At 40.2% G+C, this 14189-nt stretch overlaps 1 protein-coding gene across 21 annotated transcripts in view; it reads left to right on the top strand.

The window, feature by feature from the left end:
• KALRN (kalirin RhoGEF kinase) overlaps window positions 1-14189 on the top strand; it is a 675561-nt gene that overhangs the window by 306343 nt on the left and 355029 nt on the right. For all 21 annotated transcript variants that reach the window (XM_045502312.1, XM_045502314.1, XM_045502313.1 and 18 more), the window contains exon 10: window positions 2231-2353. In XM_045502312.1, the coding sequence (XP_045358268.1) occupies window positions 2231-2353 (123 nt within the window). The remainder of the gene's footprint in view (window positions 1-2230; window positions 2354-14189) is intronic.

A 14189-nucleotide genomic window follows, 5' to 3' on the forward strand; every position in this document is an offset into this window, starting at 1 on the left:
TGGGTGAAAAGCTTTCCTGTTAAACCAATTTGTTTTAGCATAACAAACCCTATTAAAGCGAGAGAGAAACAACAAAATGAAACAAAATAAATTCACTGAAACATCGCCAGACAAGCAAGTCATACTTAACTGCTCAAAACTAAATAAAAAAATAATAATTGTAATCTGAAAATCTGTCATAAATTCCAAAGCCTTTGTGAAAAACCAAAAGACAGCTCTTTTGTATATAAAAATTATCAAAATTATCCATGAATTTCAATTCATTCTCAAAAAGGGATTAATGCAAGTTTAAATATGCATAAAAATAAAACCGCACTGTCTGTGGTACACAATATATGGGAAACTTTGTGGGCCATGCAGGCTGATGCCCATCATCCTCGTTACAACAGAGAATTGTGGGATCAGATTGTGTCAAGTCAAGTAAAAATGCACTCTCCTGATTTTCTGTGTGTTGAAATTTCACCATACATAATTCTGGAGAGACGTGGGCTCTTCTTTCCTCTAAGAAAGGAACCTTTCGAGTTCCTTTCAGTGCTGCCTTTCAGTGTTTGCAAAAGGTAAAAATCCAGTTCACTTATGACTGCAGTTTATTTTCACAGACATGCTTCTGGAATATGAAAAGCATATATTGCCAGAATTTGTTATATAAGGTATTTAAGTCTCTACACCCAATGTTTATATAGTCATTTCCTAAAAAGCCTTTCTTTTCTCCTTTTTAATGGACATTCCAGTTTCGTTAAGTGAATGTTTGTCAAACCTCATTTTTATATTCATACATACATTTCTCTGACCTAATACCAATCCTATTGTGGGCTTTATGATAGTGTCGATGGAGACTTTGAAGGCTTCTATACTTTGCACAATTGCAAGTATAATTTATCTCAAATGTTAAAGGAAGTGAAGCCAAAGGCAAGGTTCTGTGGAGCCAGAACTCCCATGCCTGTAGTCCATGGAATGATCTGGTCTGTCTGCTTGCCACTGGGCAATCTGTAGAAGAAACAGAGGAATGGACTAAAGCATCCTTTTAAACAGGCTCAGTTCATCTAAATCATTTTCCAGAAAGTCATTCTAGAACCTAGGAAGGCTAGTACATCGTTAATCAAATGTTCAGGTCAAGTCCAGAGTAACAGGAATGGAGTGGGCTTAGTTGTCTTGGCAGGGTCTCTAACAGGTGTGTCTGTGCACTCTAACTGATTTAATTGCAGCCACCTGCTTCACTGAGCATTAGCTCTTCAGAGATGAACTGAAGCACCAGGAGATGAACTGCTTCCCTCTCCCTGAGAGGCACACAGTTTTGTTAGGCCATCAATGTGAAAGCGAAACAGGTGTTAAAGGCTTTAGGCCCCGCCCCACCCCCCCACCCCCCGTACATTTCAAGGCTCCTGCTAAGGGGTTTCTACTCCTCCTGTCCAGTGTTCCCCAGGACAACATATTTTCTCACCTTCTCAGCATCCCCTCCCTTGTCCCTCTACTTCTCCAGCTTCTCTCAATACCAAGGAAAATGTCCTGAGGCCAAATCACTAGATCTTGAGCCTAGAAATAACACGGGGTCTCCATTGCTTCCTGGCAGAGAATCATAGATACTACAGGCCTTAGGATGCAGAGACCTTAAATTATCTATTTGTTAACTGTTAGTTGGTCAGTGCTGGTTGGAAGACAGGGCTGGAAAAAAGACTGAAAGGACAGTTTTCCTAGTGATCACTATCTGGAGCAGCTAGGCAGGGTCTAACCAGTATAGACTTTACTCTCAAGATTAGGAAGGGAGTCCCAGAAGCCCGAGGAGGCAGGGTTCCCATGACTAGTTGCCTCTGCTGTGAGCGTTGTTACGGTGCAGTAGGGGAGGAGTAAGCCATGAGGGCCAGGGAACTGCCCTGACCTGATGCTGCCTAATTTCCTGCCAGCATCCCTGAATTTATGTGGTTGGAGTAAAGGTAGTAAGAGGTTTAAACTGTGCCCGATAGTCTGTGTAGCTTATTTAAAATAATGGACTAATAAAACCTGGGAAAACAGAAAGAGTAATGAGGGAATATTCTGGACACGAAAGATGAGTTGAATTTAGTGAAGGGTGGGACTGTTACATTGCCAATGACAGCAATGAAACCCCTGGATGGACAGTGGATTGAACATTTCCAGCTGGACTGCTGCTTTCCGATTGGGATGGGAACTGTAGGACTCTTGTGGTAGCACATGTAGTCTCAGGTTTTTCCTTCTGTCTTCCTTCTCTGACCAGGTGTTGGATTGGATTGAAAACCATGGTGAGGCCTTTCTCAGCAAACACACCGGGGTTGGGAAGTCCCTGCATCGAGCCCGGGCCCTGCAGAAGAGGCATGATGACTTTGAAGAGGTGGCTCAGGTGAGATGCTGTTTGGTCGTGTGTGTGTGGAGCTGGGTAAGGGAGACCAGGGCTATGGCTTTGGTATTTGGTGGGGCATGTCGGGGTGATAGCCCAATGGCTTCTGGGCTGCCTTCCTGCCTGATGCAAGGAGACCCTTGTCTGTTTTTGGATCACTAGGTGAGCGATAAATAGACCCTTAGTTTATGATCTTCAAAGCAAATTTCCTGCCAGCATGATATGTAAATGCCTTGTCACAAGGTGGTAATGGTGGAAGGAACTGACATTAGAAACAGCAACAGCCCAGAACTACTGCTTATGGTTATCCCTGTAGGCAAGTGGGAGCTGAAAATCAGCATTAGCTCTGCTTGCAAAGCTGTGCGTCTTCCAGGACCTGGAGGAAGAGATGGCACCTGTTCACCACATCATGTAGTCACAAGGCTGAATGTGCCCAGAGAACATGGTGTAATATTCAGTCTTTTAGCTGAGTTGCACATGTAATCCCAAAAGGGCATTTTTATCTAATTACACAAAGATGCTGTGAGAGGTCTTGACCATTTGAGTTCATGATAGTTATACAGGAGGGTTTTTTGTTCTGAGCCTCCAGCCCCCAAATTTTATCCTAACTCTTATATTCCTCTTTTGGGGAATCTCCGATGGATTCTGAACATCTTCATCTTCAAGATGAAATACTACCTTGTCCACTTATATTGTCAAGTGTGATCAGTTGCAGTGGAAACTAAGACTGAGGACTAAAGCAGGGAAGGGGCATCTGACGAGAATCCGTATGGGGCAGAAGGGAGGATGACAAAGCTAGGGTTTGCCACGTGACAGCTTTAACCAGGGCTGGCTCTGATCCCACCATGCGGACAGTCCTCAGTGTGGGTGTCACACTGGGCATTGTGCAGAGTGCTACCGCTCACCCAAGGAGGCCACCAGCCCCAGACAGATGTGAGCTGTGGGTGGGGAAGGTGAGACCCTGCCAAGAACTGAAAGAATCTTCTAAAGGACAGGAAAATGGTGGGAGCGCGCCACATCTCTGGGGAAGCGGCAAGTATATGCTGGAAAGTGAGAGGCCTGGCAGGTGCCAGAAAGACTGAGTCACTAGTGACCTCAAGCCAGAAATACAGATGGATTAGAGCCAACCTATCCAATAAAGAAAGCCTCAGATAGCATCTTTGTGCACGGTTGGTGGGAATGTAAAGTGGTATAGTCTCTGTATGGCAATTCCTCAAAAAATTAAGCATAAAGTCACCATATGATTCAGTAATCCTACTTCTGCATTTATACTCAAAAGAATTAAGAGCAGGGATATGAAAAGATTCTTGTACACCAGTGTTCATAGCAGCATCATGTACAATAGCCAAAAGATAGAAGCAACCCAAGTATCCAGATGAAAGGATAAACAAAATGTGGTCCATACACAATGGAATATTATTCAGCCTTAAAAAGGAAAGAAATTGATACATGCTACAACATGAATGACTCTTGAAGACATTATGCTAGGTGAAGTAAGTCAGTCACAAAGGACCAATACTGTATGAGCCCACTTATATGAATTACCTGGAGTAGACACATTCACAGAGAAAGTAGAATGATGGTTGCCAGGGCTAGAGCGGGGTAGGGAGGAATGGAGAGTTATTATTTAATGAGTATCAAGTTTCAGTTTTACAAGATAAAGAGTTCTAGAGATGGATGGTGGTTGTACAGCAATGTGAATCTATTTAATGCCACTGAACTTAAAAACTTTATGTTATATTTATTTTGCCACCACTACAAAAGCAAAAAACTAAGCTTCATCCATACAAGGACCTTCTGCAGAATGGGCTGGATTATGCCAATGTAGTATAGACACAAGCCAAATATTCCTCTGGATGTAGCACATTCCCAAAACATCTGAGTAGCCAGGCATCCTGGGTGCCTCTGCTGTCTGTTAGCGGGCAAAGGATGGGAGAGGGCCACATGGTCTCCCTGTATGCTGAGTGGGGAGTGTGGTATCTGAGACAAACTATTGAAATAGAGCCATCCTATAGTTGTGTGGTGTTCCTGCCTTTTGTCTGTCCTTTGGCTCAGCCCTTCCTCACTTAGAAAGGATATCCCCAGAGCCACCCACAGCCCTGGCCCAGCCATCCCCCACCCCTTGCCCTTTTTCTGCTGCAGCCTCAAAGGCAATGCCAGCCTTGGTTATAGGCCCTTGAGGGAAGTGTTGTTTTTGTGCATTGTTACAACTGGCTGCCACTGAAACTCTAACATTTCTACCAATTGCTCCTCTAGCTTCTCGCTGATACCTGATAATAAGCCTTTCACAAGGACAGTGCCTTTCAATTACTAGTAGAGACGCACTCACTTAAATTCATACTAAAGAAAGAATGGACACATTTTTGAGAGCTTACACTTCCATTATATGTTTTAGCTCTCACCAATCCTGAATGATGCATAGGATTAGCCTTGTTTTATAGAAGACAACACTAAAGCTCAGAAAATTCCTCAGTGTCCCCAAGTCATCTGGCTTGTCAGTGGCTCTGCTGGCATTTAAAACGTCTGACTCCAGAGTCATGTTTTCACCCTAACTCACTGCTTTCCTTCCTTATTGAAGTATAGGAACTGAGGGTAAAAATCATTTCCAAGTGCCAGTTTGCTCGTGAAAAGTACAGGACAAATAGCAAGAGTAAGGGGAGTGGGAAGGAGATGCTGCAGTGGTCATTCCATTTGATGTAGTACATTACAGCCTTTCCTAGGCTCAATCCACTTCTCCCTGTCCTTGTTTTCAGATAAGACTGTGTCTTTCTTAGGAGAGAGAGTTATATCTCTTTTTTTAAAAGGTCTATTTATTTTGAGAGAGAGAGAGAGAGAGAGAGAGAGAGAGAGAGAGAACCAGAGAGAGAGAAGGATAGAGAGAATCCCAAGCAGGTTCCATGCTGTCAGTGCAGAGCCGCACATGGGGCTCCATCCCATGAACCATGATATCATGACCTGAGCCAATACCAAGAGTCAGACAGTTAACCAACTAATGTGGTTAACCAGCTAACCAACTCATGTGTCCTGAGTTATACCTTCTAAAAGGCTCATGCTTTTAGAAATGTTTCCTCTGGAAAGGGGACAGATGTAGACAACAAAGAGAGCATGTAAGCAAGGGGCCATGAGGTTGCCTTATTGCCCTGTAAATAGGTCTCTAGAGATGCATCTCATAGCCTTGTAATAAATCCTATTTTGTTTTTTCATCCCTACTCTGAGGAAAGGAGTGGGCAGTGGAACTGCCTAGTATCCTGGAATTGGTAGTCCACGTAGGAAAACCAACTTGACCATGGCAAAGGCAGATGGACTGTCAGGAGCCTCAGACCTGCTTTGTTCTGTGCAACATGATCATCACACGCAAGTGCTGAGAAAGGGGGTGATCCAGACAGGAAAGGGGGTGATCCAGACAGGAAAGGGAGTGTTCGTTCTCTCTCTCTCTCTCTCTCTCTCTCTCTCTCTCTTGCTTCTGTTCTCAATCAAGTGAGGGCCATTGGGAGGGGAGGAGTGGACTTAACCAGAAATTGGACAATTCTTGAGTCAGAGATCAAGCCAAAGCATGGAAATTCTTGTTTCTTGTTTTTTGGATTGCTGATTATGAGATTTAGTCAGGAAGGGCATCACAAATAGTGTGGTGTAGGAGGCTGGGTGGGGGGGTCGTTTTTAACCAGTACTATTTTAAATTTTGTATTTTTATGATTCTTTGACTAAGGCTGACTTGAAACAGAATTTCAAGCACTGATTCTCTAAAAATTAAAGAATTAATTAAAAAATTATCTTGAATCAAAGCAGAAAGAGAGCTGTTGCATCTGTTACAGCTCCTGGGAAACTGCCCTTCTACAGTGAAGACCAAGCACGCAAGTGGAGAAAATGGTTACCCACAGGGAAAGGTCAAAGGGCAGTGTAAAGTCCTAGAACAAATATGTTTCTATTCTGTAGATAGTGTAAAGACATTTAAGGCAATAATAAATATAAATTATAGCTGTGAAAAATTAATGTAGAAAACTATTACCTGTCAGTAGCATTTAACTTAAATTTTGTGTTTATTAGAGCTTGAACAAGTTTTAAACAAATTCTTTAACTTTATTTGAAGGAAATGAATGAAGTAGTTATGGTCCTCAGTTCATCCTGCAGATGGCACTCTTTGAATAGTCTACATAGAAGCTGAGCTGAATGAGGAAAGGAGCCACAGTCCTGACCACCTGGCCGGGGAGGCTCCTGACAGGCAGGTGGTGAGAGTCTGGGGCCAAGGATGTACCAGGGATCTGTCTCTATAGATCTTTCTAGTCCAAGATACTAAGATTTTCCATGCCCAAATAGAAGACCTGGGCACTAGCGGGAAACCCTCTGGTCCTGGTATGTACTTGACTCAAGTTGCTGATAAACTCATCACATGAAGAATAAATCAGTCCGTAGAGTAAATCAGATTTCAAAAGACACTTATTATATTTATATATATAAATAAATATACTACTGTGGCACAGTAGTCATTATCAGAAGTCTAAAACAAGCATAGGGGCACCTGGGTGACTCAGTCATTTAAAAGTCCAACTTTGCCTCAGGTCATGATTTCGTGGTCTGTGGCCCACATTGGGCTCTGTGCTGACAGCTCAGAGCCTGGAGCCTGCTTCAGATTCAGTATCGCTGTCTCTTTCTGCCCTTTCCCCACTCATGCTCTGTCTCTCTCTTTCTCTTTCAAAAATAAATAAACACTAAATAACAGAAAAAAAAAAATAAACAAGCATAGGATGGAGTTTCTGCCAATCACAGCATAACTGTCAGGGGGTAGATGTATCCATATCTTTCCAGGAGGTTGTATGGGGTTTGGTACTGTTATTTTGTCCTGAGATATTTGCTATCACTCAGTAGGAAAGTACTCAAGTGCCTGTGGTTTAGATAGCAGCTGTGCCTGCTCTGTGAGTGGTCTGCTTTATGACCTCATTATATGAAATGCCAGACTTTCTGTAAGCTAGCTTAGTAAAAAAATTAGCAATCATTTACATTCAAATATATATTATCCAAAATCTCAAAGCACCAAATCACATTTAAGCAGCTAACCATATTAAATAGTATTAGTGTAACATTTTTGAAAGAACAGACCATTTAAAGAAAGATTTAAAGGAATATAAAAACATAGGCACAATTAAGTACTTCATTCAATAATCTCTGGTTAGTTGTTTATCTGACTCTTGCTTTATTCTCACATTTGAATAGAAAACACTTTAAAAAATTCATTCTGGGGGCACCTGGGTGGCTCAGTCAGTTGAGTGTCTGACTTTGGCTCAGGTTGTGAACTCGTGGCTCATGAGTTCAAGCCCCGCATTGGGCTCTGTGTGGCACAGAGCCTGGAGCCTGCTTCAGATTCTGTGTCTCCCTCTTTCTCTGCCCTCCCCTGCTCATGCTCTGTCTCTTTCCCTCTTGAAAATGAAATAAAAATTTTTAAAAATTAAAAAAAAAATCATTCTGAATCTTGGGGTCAAAATAGGCAAAAATGGAAAGAAAACATTTTAATAGCCCTATCAGTGACCTTACCCATAAAAGATATTCAAAGTAAACAGCTAACCTACTGGAGCTCTAAGGGCAAGTAGAATAGGCAATTCCTAGAGATAGAAAGCCCATGCCCTCAGAGTCAGACAGTGGTACTTATCAGTTCCCAAGCCTAATCAAGTCTGTGTTGGTCACCATGATAAATGAAAGAGATATAATAGTTTCTGTCTTGAAGGACTCATGATCCAAAGAAAAACATGCAGGAAACATATCCTTTATTTTTAATTTTTAATTTTAAGTAGGCTCCACACCCATCGTGGGGCTCAAATTCACGACCCTGAGCTATAGAGTTGCATGCTCTACCAACTGAGCCAGCCAGGTGCCCCAATCGGCAGGAAACATATTCTAACTCTCTAAGAAGTCTCATAGTCTGAAAGGAGGCATAATCTTTATTCTTCTAGGGCTTTAAAGGGGCATTTCTAGTGAAACCATTAGTTTGTTTGGTGATCCAGTAAATAGTCCTGCCTAGGAGATGGTGTAGTGATCTTTGGAGTACGTTCCATCTTTCTTTTCATGCCTGAGATGGTGACCAATTATAGCAACTGCAAATACAAGCAGGAAGAGAAGGTGGCAAAACTTCAATAGATGCTTTTTCACACTCTAGCTTCTTAGATAAGATAAAAGTTTCTTTGGTAGAATAAAAAAATAGTGAGGAAGAAAGCCAAGAAAATGCAGAGAAATTAATGTCATGAAGTGGGCAAGTGGAAGAATGTGAAAAAGCAGACAAATAAAATACAATCTCCCCCTTTGGGCCTTGCATGACATTTGTCCCACTTGAGTATATTCAGGACATTCCCTCCATGAAGCACCAGGGAAAAGTAGCATGAGCTGATGGGAGGGCTCTCATGACCGCTCTCAGGAAGAAGAAAGATATGTTATATTGTGGGTAACTCCCAACCATTGGTTTTTGAAGGTCACTTTATGTGGAAATTGAGAGGGGGTGGGAGGCAATATCTAAGGTAGTATAGCGAGCCTGCCAGGAACCTCTTATCAAGACCATGAATTGTCCCCCACTTCTGCTGCTTCCTGTATGGAACAAATGGCACATTCAGAAGAAAGTGAGACTGCATTCCCCATGACTTGAAGTTCTGGGTAGCAAACTGAAAGACTCAAAAGCGCAGGTGGTGTTTTTATCTTTTGTTCCATGTGATGGAAGTGACTATAGAAAAGAAGGGAGGCATTGAAAAACAAATGGCTGCCTATGTAGATGGTGTTTTAAAAAGTGTTCTGGAATATATCCTACACAGCCAGGATGATGGACTTCTGGCAAGAGGTGAGTGCATCTTGGAAAGATTGGGCAGAAAGCTTTGTTGATATATCTATAAAGAATTAAGTGAACTTTGCAGTGGAAGGAGAAAATTATCCCAGTAAAGCCCAAACCAGATATGTGGGGCACCACAAAGGTGACAGAGAAGCATCTTGTGAAGGAAATGCCCTTAGGTCACCTTAGTAGGAAAATACAATACAAATATTTTGCCTGCAAAATGTATATACATATATCAAGAAAAGTCATATGTAACAAACAGTATACTTAAATTTTAATACAAGAATATAAATATATCAAACATTGCTGAGACTTTAGGGTATTTTAACCCATGGTTGCTTTTTTATGATCTGTCCAAAATCAGATGGTGACAGAAGAAGATTTTTTTTTTAAAGACTCATTCTAATTCTCATGAAGGTATATGAGAAAGGATCACATCTATATGAAATCTACAAACCTGAGGGTAGTAAACAATATGGAGAAGTAGTAGACATATGAGAAGGGGTGGGCGGAAATCCCTGACTGCTGCTAGAGAGGACCATGGTCTGCTCCATCGTATGGGGGATATGGAAATGCGGGTCTGATATGATTTCAATTCTGGTTCAAGGAAAACTATGGTAGTGAGGAGAGCCCTCAAATTTCCTGGCATCTCCCATAAATTTTTTGAGATCTATACGTTGTTGAGAGTGGAGGATTCTACATGGGAGAGAGTGGATCATTGTAGAAAAGCTCAAAGGAGTGTAGGTTGTGTCTAGTCTCAAGAACTTTGACCTTTAGATGAAAAGGTCTAGACTTTGCTCTTAGAACAGAGAGAAATATTAATGTCTTTTGAGTAATGATATAAATTAAAATATAGTTGACTTTTGAACAATTCAGTAGGTTAGACACCAGCACCTGCATAGTCAAAAATCTGCACATAACTTTTTTACTCCCCCCAAACTTAACTGCTAATAGCCTGTTGTTGAAAAGAAGCTTTACAGTTAATTAATACATATTTTTCTGTTTTGTGTATTACATGCTGTACTCTTACAATAAAGTAAGCTGAGGAAAAGAAAATGTTAATAAAACCATAAAGAAAAGAAAATACATTTGCAGTACTGTACTGTATTTATTTAAACATGTAAATGGACCCACACAGTTTAAGTTCATGTTAATCAATGGTTAACTGTATAATCTCTAAACCAGAGAAATAAAGATTTCTCTATCCACTGATTATTTAAATCATATGTATTATTGTGCCTAATTTGAGAAAATATATATTCAAAAGGATATTGAAAAACCATACTGTGATTGTCAGAAGATTGCTAGGATAGTGAAGTTGAAGTAACTGTATATATTCAGTCTTGAGTAAATAATGTTTTATGGAAGGCAGGGGGTTTGAAGTCTTCCTGTTAGAAGACATAAGGGTGGAAGGGATAGTGAAGCCAATTTTAGCTTAATTCAGGTGTAACTTCTAACCCATGGTTGCTTTTTTATGAGCTGTCCAAAATCAGAATGATGCTGTGTGCTTCATATCACTGGAGGTTTTCCAGGAGAGGTGACCCTTTATTCCCTTAGGATATAAACATCCTCAAGTCCTTTCTACCTTAAAAACAACAACAAAAGAATAAAAAGAAACTTAGACTTTGAGAGAAGAGTCTATATTTGCCATCTCTACTTCCTCACCTCCTAGATGCCCTTTGACCCCTGCCATTGGACTTCTGTTTCCTCTGGGCAACTGAGGTTACTTTTACCAAAGTCTTCCTTTTTTGTTGCTAAATCTAAAGGACACTTTTCAAATATTAATTGGTCTTCATGAAGCATTTGACCATGTTGACTACCTCCTCCTTTTTAAATTCTCTTCTCCCATCTTTTCCATGACATCATGCTCTCTTGGTTTCCTTATGTCATTCTGGTTGGTCCTTCTTAGACTCATCTTCCTTTCCCCCAGGATTTCCTCAGACTGGCTCTTCTCACTGTACACTCCATGCATGATTTTATACTCTTTCCTAGCCTCAGCTGTCACCCCTAGTCTGATGGCTCCAAATCCTTGTCTTGTCTCTGACCTCACCCTTGAACAACCTATTCATAAACTCATACTCTCTGGACACCTCCGCTTTGATTTCTCAGATGGTTCTCAAACCCACTGTATCCCAAATTTATTTTATCATCTCCTGTCCCTTCTAGGTACACTCTTGCTTCTGTGTTCCCCATACCAGTAAAGGGTACCAACTGCTCAGTTTCTCAAGCCAAAAACTTGGGAGTCATTCTTGACTCCTCCTTTGCTCTCACCCTCATGAGTCTGTTGCAAGGTCCTACTGATGCCACTACCTCTTTATGTGTCCCTTCCCTTTCATCTCCATTGCCACTGCCTGAGATCAGAATCTCATTATCTCTTGCTTGGTTTATCGCATTATCCTCCTTTCCCTGACTCCAGTCGTTGTCGCCTTAAATCCTTTCCCTCACTGCCACAAGAGTGGTTTTCCTAAAATGCACATCTCATCATGCTACTCCATCAGTTATGGAACTCATAGATGGCTTCCCATTAGGATAAAGTTCAAACTATCAGTATCATAAACCTTTTATGATCTGGCTACTGCCTCTCTGGCTTTATCTTTTACCCTTCATGGGTTCCCTCTACCCCACCCTATACTTCTGCTGTCCTGTTATGAACCTGAATATGCCATGCTCCCAAGTTTCAGTGCTATTTGCCCTTTCATCACTCCCATTTATTTAAGTCGGACGTCCCCTGATAAACTTCTATTCATCTTTAAACACTCCTCTCAAGTATCATCTCTTCTAGGAAGAGGTGGCCTCCATTGTTTGTGTTGAATGCCCCTTTGCTAGGATCCACTTATTCTGGTCACATCCCTGTCATGGTGGTTATCACATAGTGTCATAATTAATTTTATGCCAGCCTCATTCCTCAGCTGGACTGTGACCTTCCTTAGAAAAGGAATTTTGTCTCATTAGTCTTTTTATCTCAGTGCCCATCACAGTGGGCCTAACATGCAATTGGCACTTGAAAAAGTAAATGAATGGTACAGAGAGGATTACTTTTTAGGATATCCAAGTCAGGATATCCCTGAGATCCCTTCCAATTATAAGAATGACAAATGGAAGAGAAGTGGATTAGATGAACATTCATAAGAAGATAAACCCAAGACCCATATAGCCTGGGGCCTGAGAGCCACCCTGTTAGAATTACTGAGACTATTCCAAGCTAGGATCAACCTGGACAGCCCTAGCCCAGGATCTGACACTTGGGAAGTAGCATTTTTTGAGTCAAATTTTGAGTGAGTTTTTTAGACTCTAATGTGTTTTTTTTTAATTGAAAAAAAAAACTAAAAAATTATTTCAGATGAACCAATCTTGACAAGAGGATATGGTAATCCTTACTATGTGTATTTCCCCAGCCCCACTAAGTTTCCATGATTTTTCCAGCTGGGATAGCTACCATCACACCATACCTTTAACCCTCTTCCTCTGCTAGTTTATATGTAGTGAAGTTCTTTTCCTCTTGCAAAAATTCTCCTTTTTGAGAGATGAATGATATTGGCCTTTTTCAGAAGGATTTTAAAGGCAACAAAAAGTAAATTAGACAAAAGAAGTATACTGACTACTGATTTTGTGTTCAGTATATTAATTTTAAGTTCAAAACAAGTCATCTAGTCATACTTATTTTCATTCAGTGTATCATGTTCATTGATAGACATTTTTTGCTGCTTCCTGTTGAAGAGACCCTAATACCAACAACAATCATGACAGTAGCATAACACTTACTGAGTCCTCTCTGTGTGCTGGACATTGTTCTAATTATTTTTTCTTATAATCCTCATAACTTCAGTGAGTTAGGTATTTCTTTCTTTTTCAATATTTTTTATTCAAGTATAATTCACATGCAGTCTTATTTTAGTTTTAGGTGTACAATGTAATAATTCAGCAATTCTGTACATTTTTCAGTGCTCATAAATATAAGTTTCTATTAGTCTCCTTTATCTATTCCACCAATCTCCCCACCCACCTCCCTTCCAGCAACCATCAGTTTAGTCTCTGTATTTAAGAGTCCATTCTTTTGTCTCTTTTTTTTCCTTTTTTTCATTTATTTTGCTTCTTAAATTCCACATGTGAGTAGAATCATACGGTATTTGTTCCAGACTGACTTCTCTCATTTAGCATTATACCTTCTAGGTTCATCTATGTGTTGTAAATGGCAAGATTTCGTTCTTTTTTAGGGCCAAGTAATATTCCATTATATATATTAATATTATATATTAAAATTCCATTAAGAGTCTTTAAAATATATTTTAATATATATTAATATTCCATATAATAATATGGGTTTGGGTTACTTCCGTATCTTTGCTAGTGTAAATAATGCTGCAATAAATATAGGGGTGCATATATCTTTTTGAATTAGTGTTTCTATTTTATTCGGATAAATACCCAGTAGTGAAATTACTGGATCATATGGTAATTCTACTTTTGATTTTTTAAGGATCCTCCACACTATTTTTCATAATGGATACACCAGTCTGCATTCCCCCCAACAGTGCACGAGAGTTCTTTTTTCTCCACATCCTCGCCAACACTTCTTGTTTCTTATGTTTTTTATTTTAGCCATTTTGACAGGTATAAAGTGGTTTTTGTGGTCATTGTGGTTTTAATTTGTATTTCCCTGTTGATTAGTGATGTTGAGCATCTTTTCATGTATCTGTTGGCCATTTGTATGTTTTCTTTGGAAAAATATCTATTCAGGTCCTCTGCTCATTTTTTAACTGGATTATTTGGGGTTTTTTTGGGGGGGGGTGTTGAGTTGTATAACTTTTTATATATTTTGCATATTAATTCCTCATTAGATATTTATTTGCAAATATCCTCTCTCATTCAGTAGGTTGCTTGTTTGTTTTGTTGACGTTTTCCTTCACTGTGCAAAGCTTTTAATTTGGTGTGGTACCAGTAGTTGAATTTTGCTTTTGTTTCCCTTACCTGAGGAAACATGTTTAGAAAAATGTTTCTATAGCCAATGTCAAAAGAATTACTGCCTATGATTTC

Source organism: Leopardus geoffroyi, chromosome C2 (assembly GCF_018350155.1).
Source record: "Leopardus geoffroyi isolate Oge1 chromosome C2, O.geoffroyi_Oge1_pat1.0, whole genome shotgun sequence".
Lineage (NCBI taxonomy): Eukaryota > Metazoa > Chordata > Mammalia > Carnivora > Felidae > Leopardus > Leopardus geoffroyi.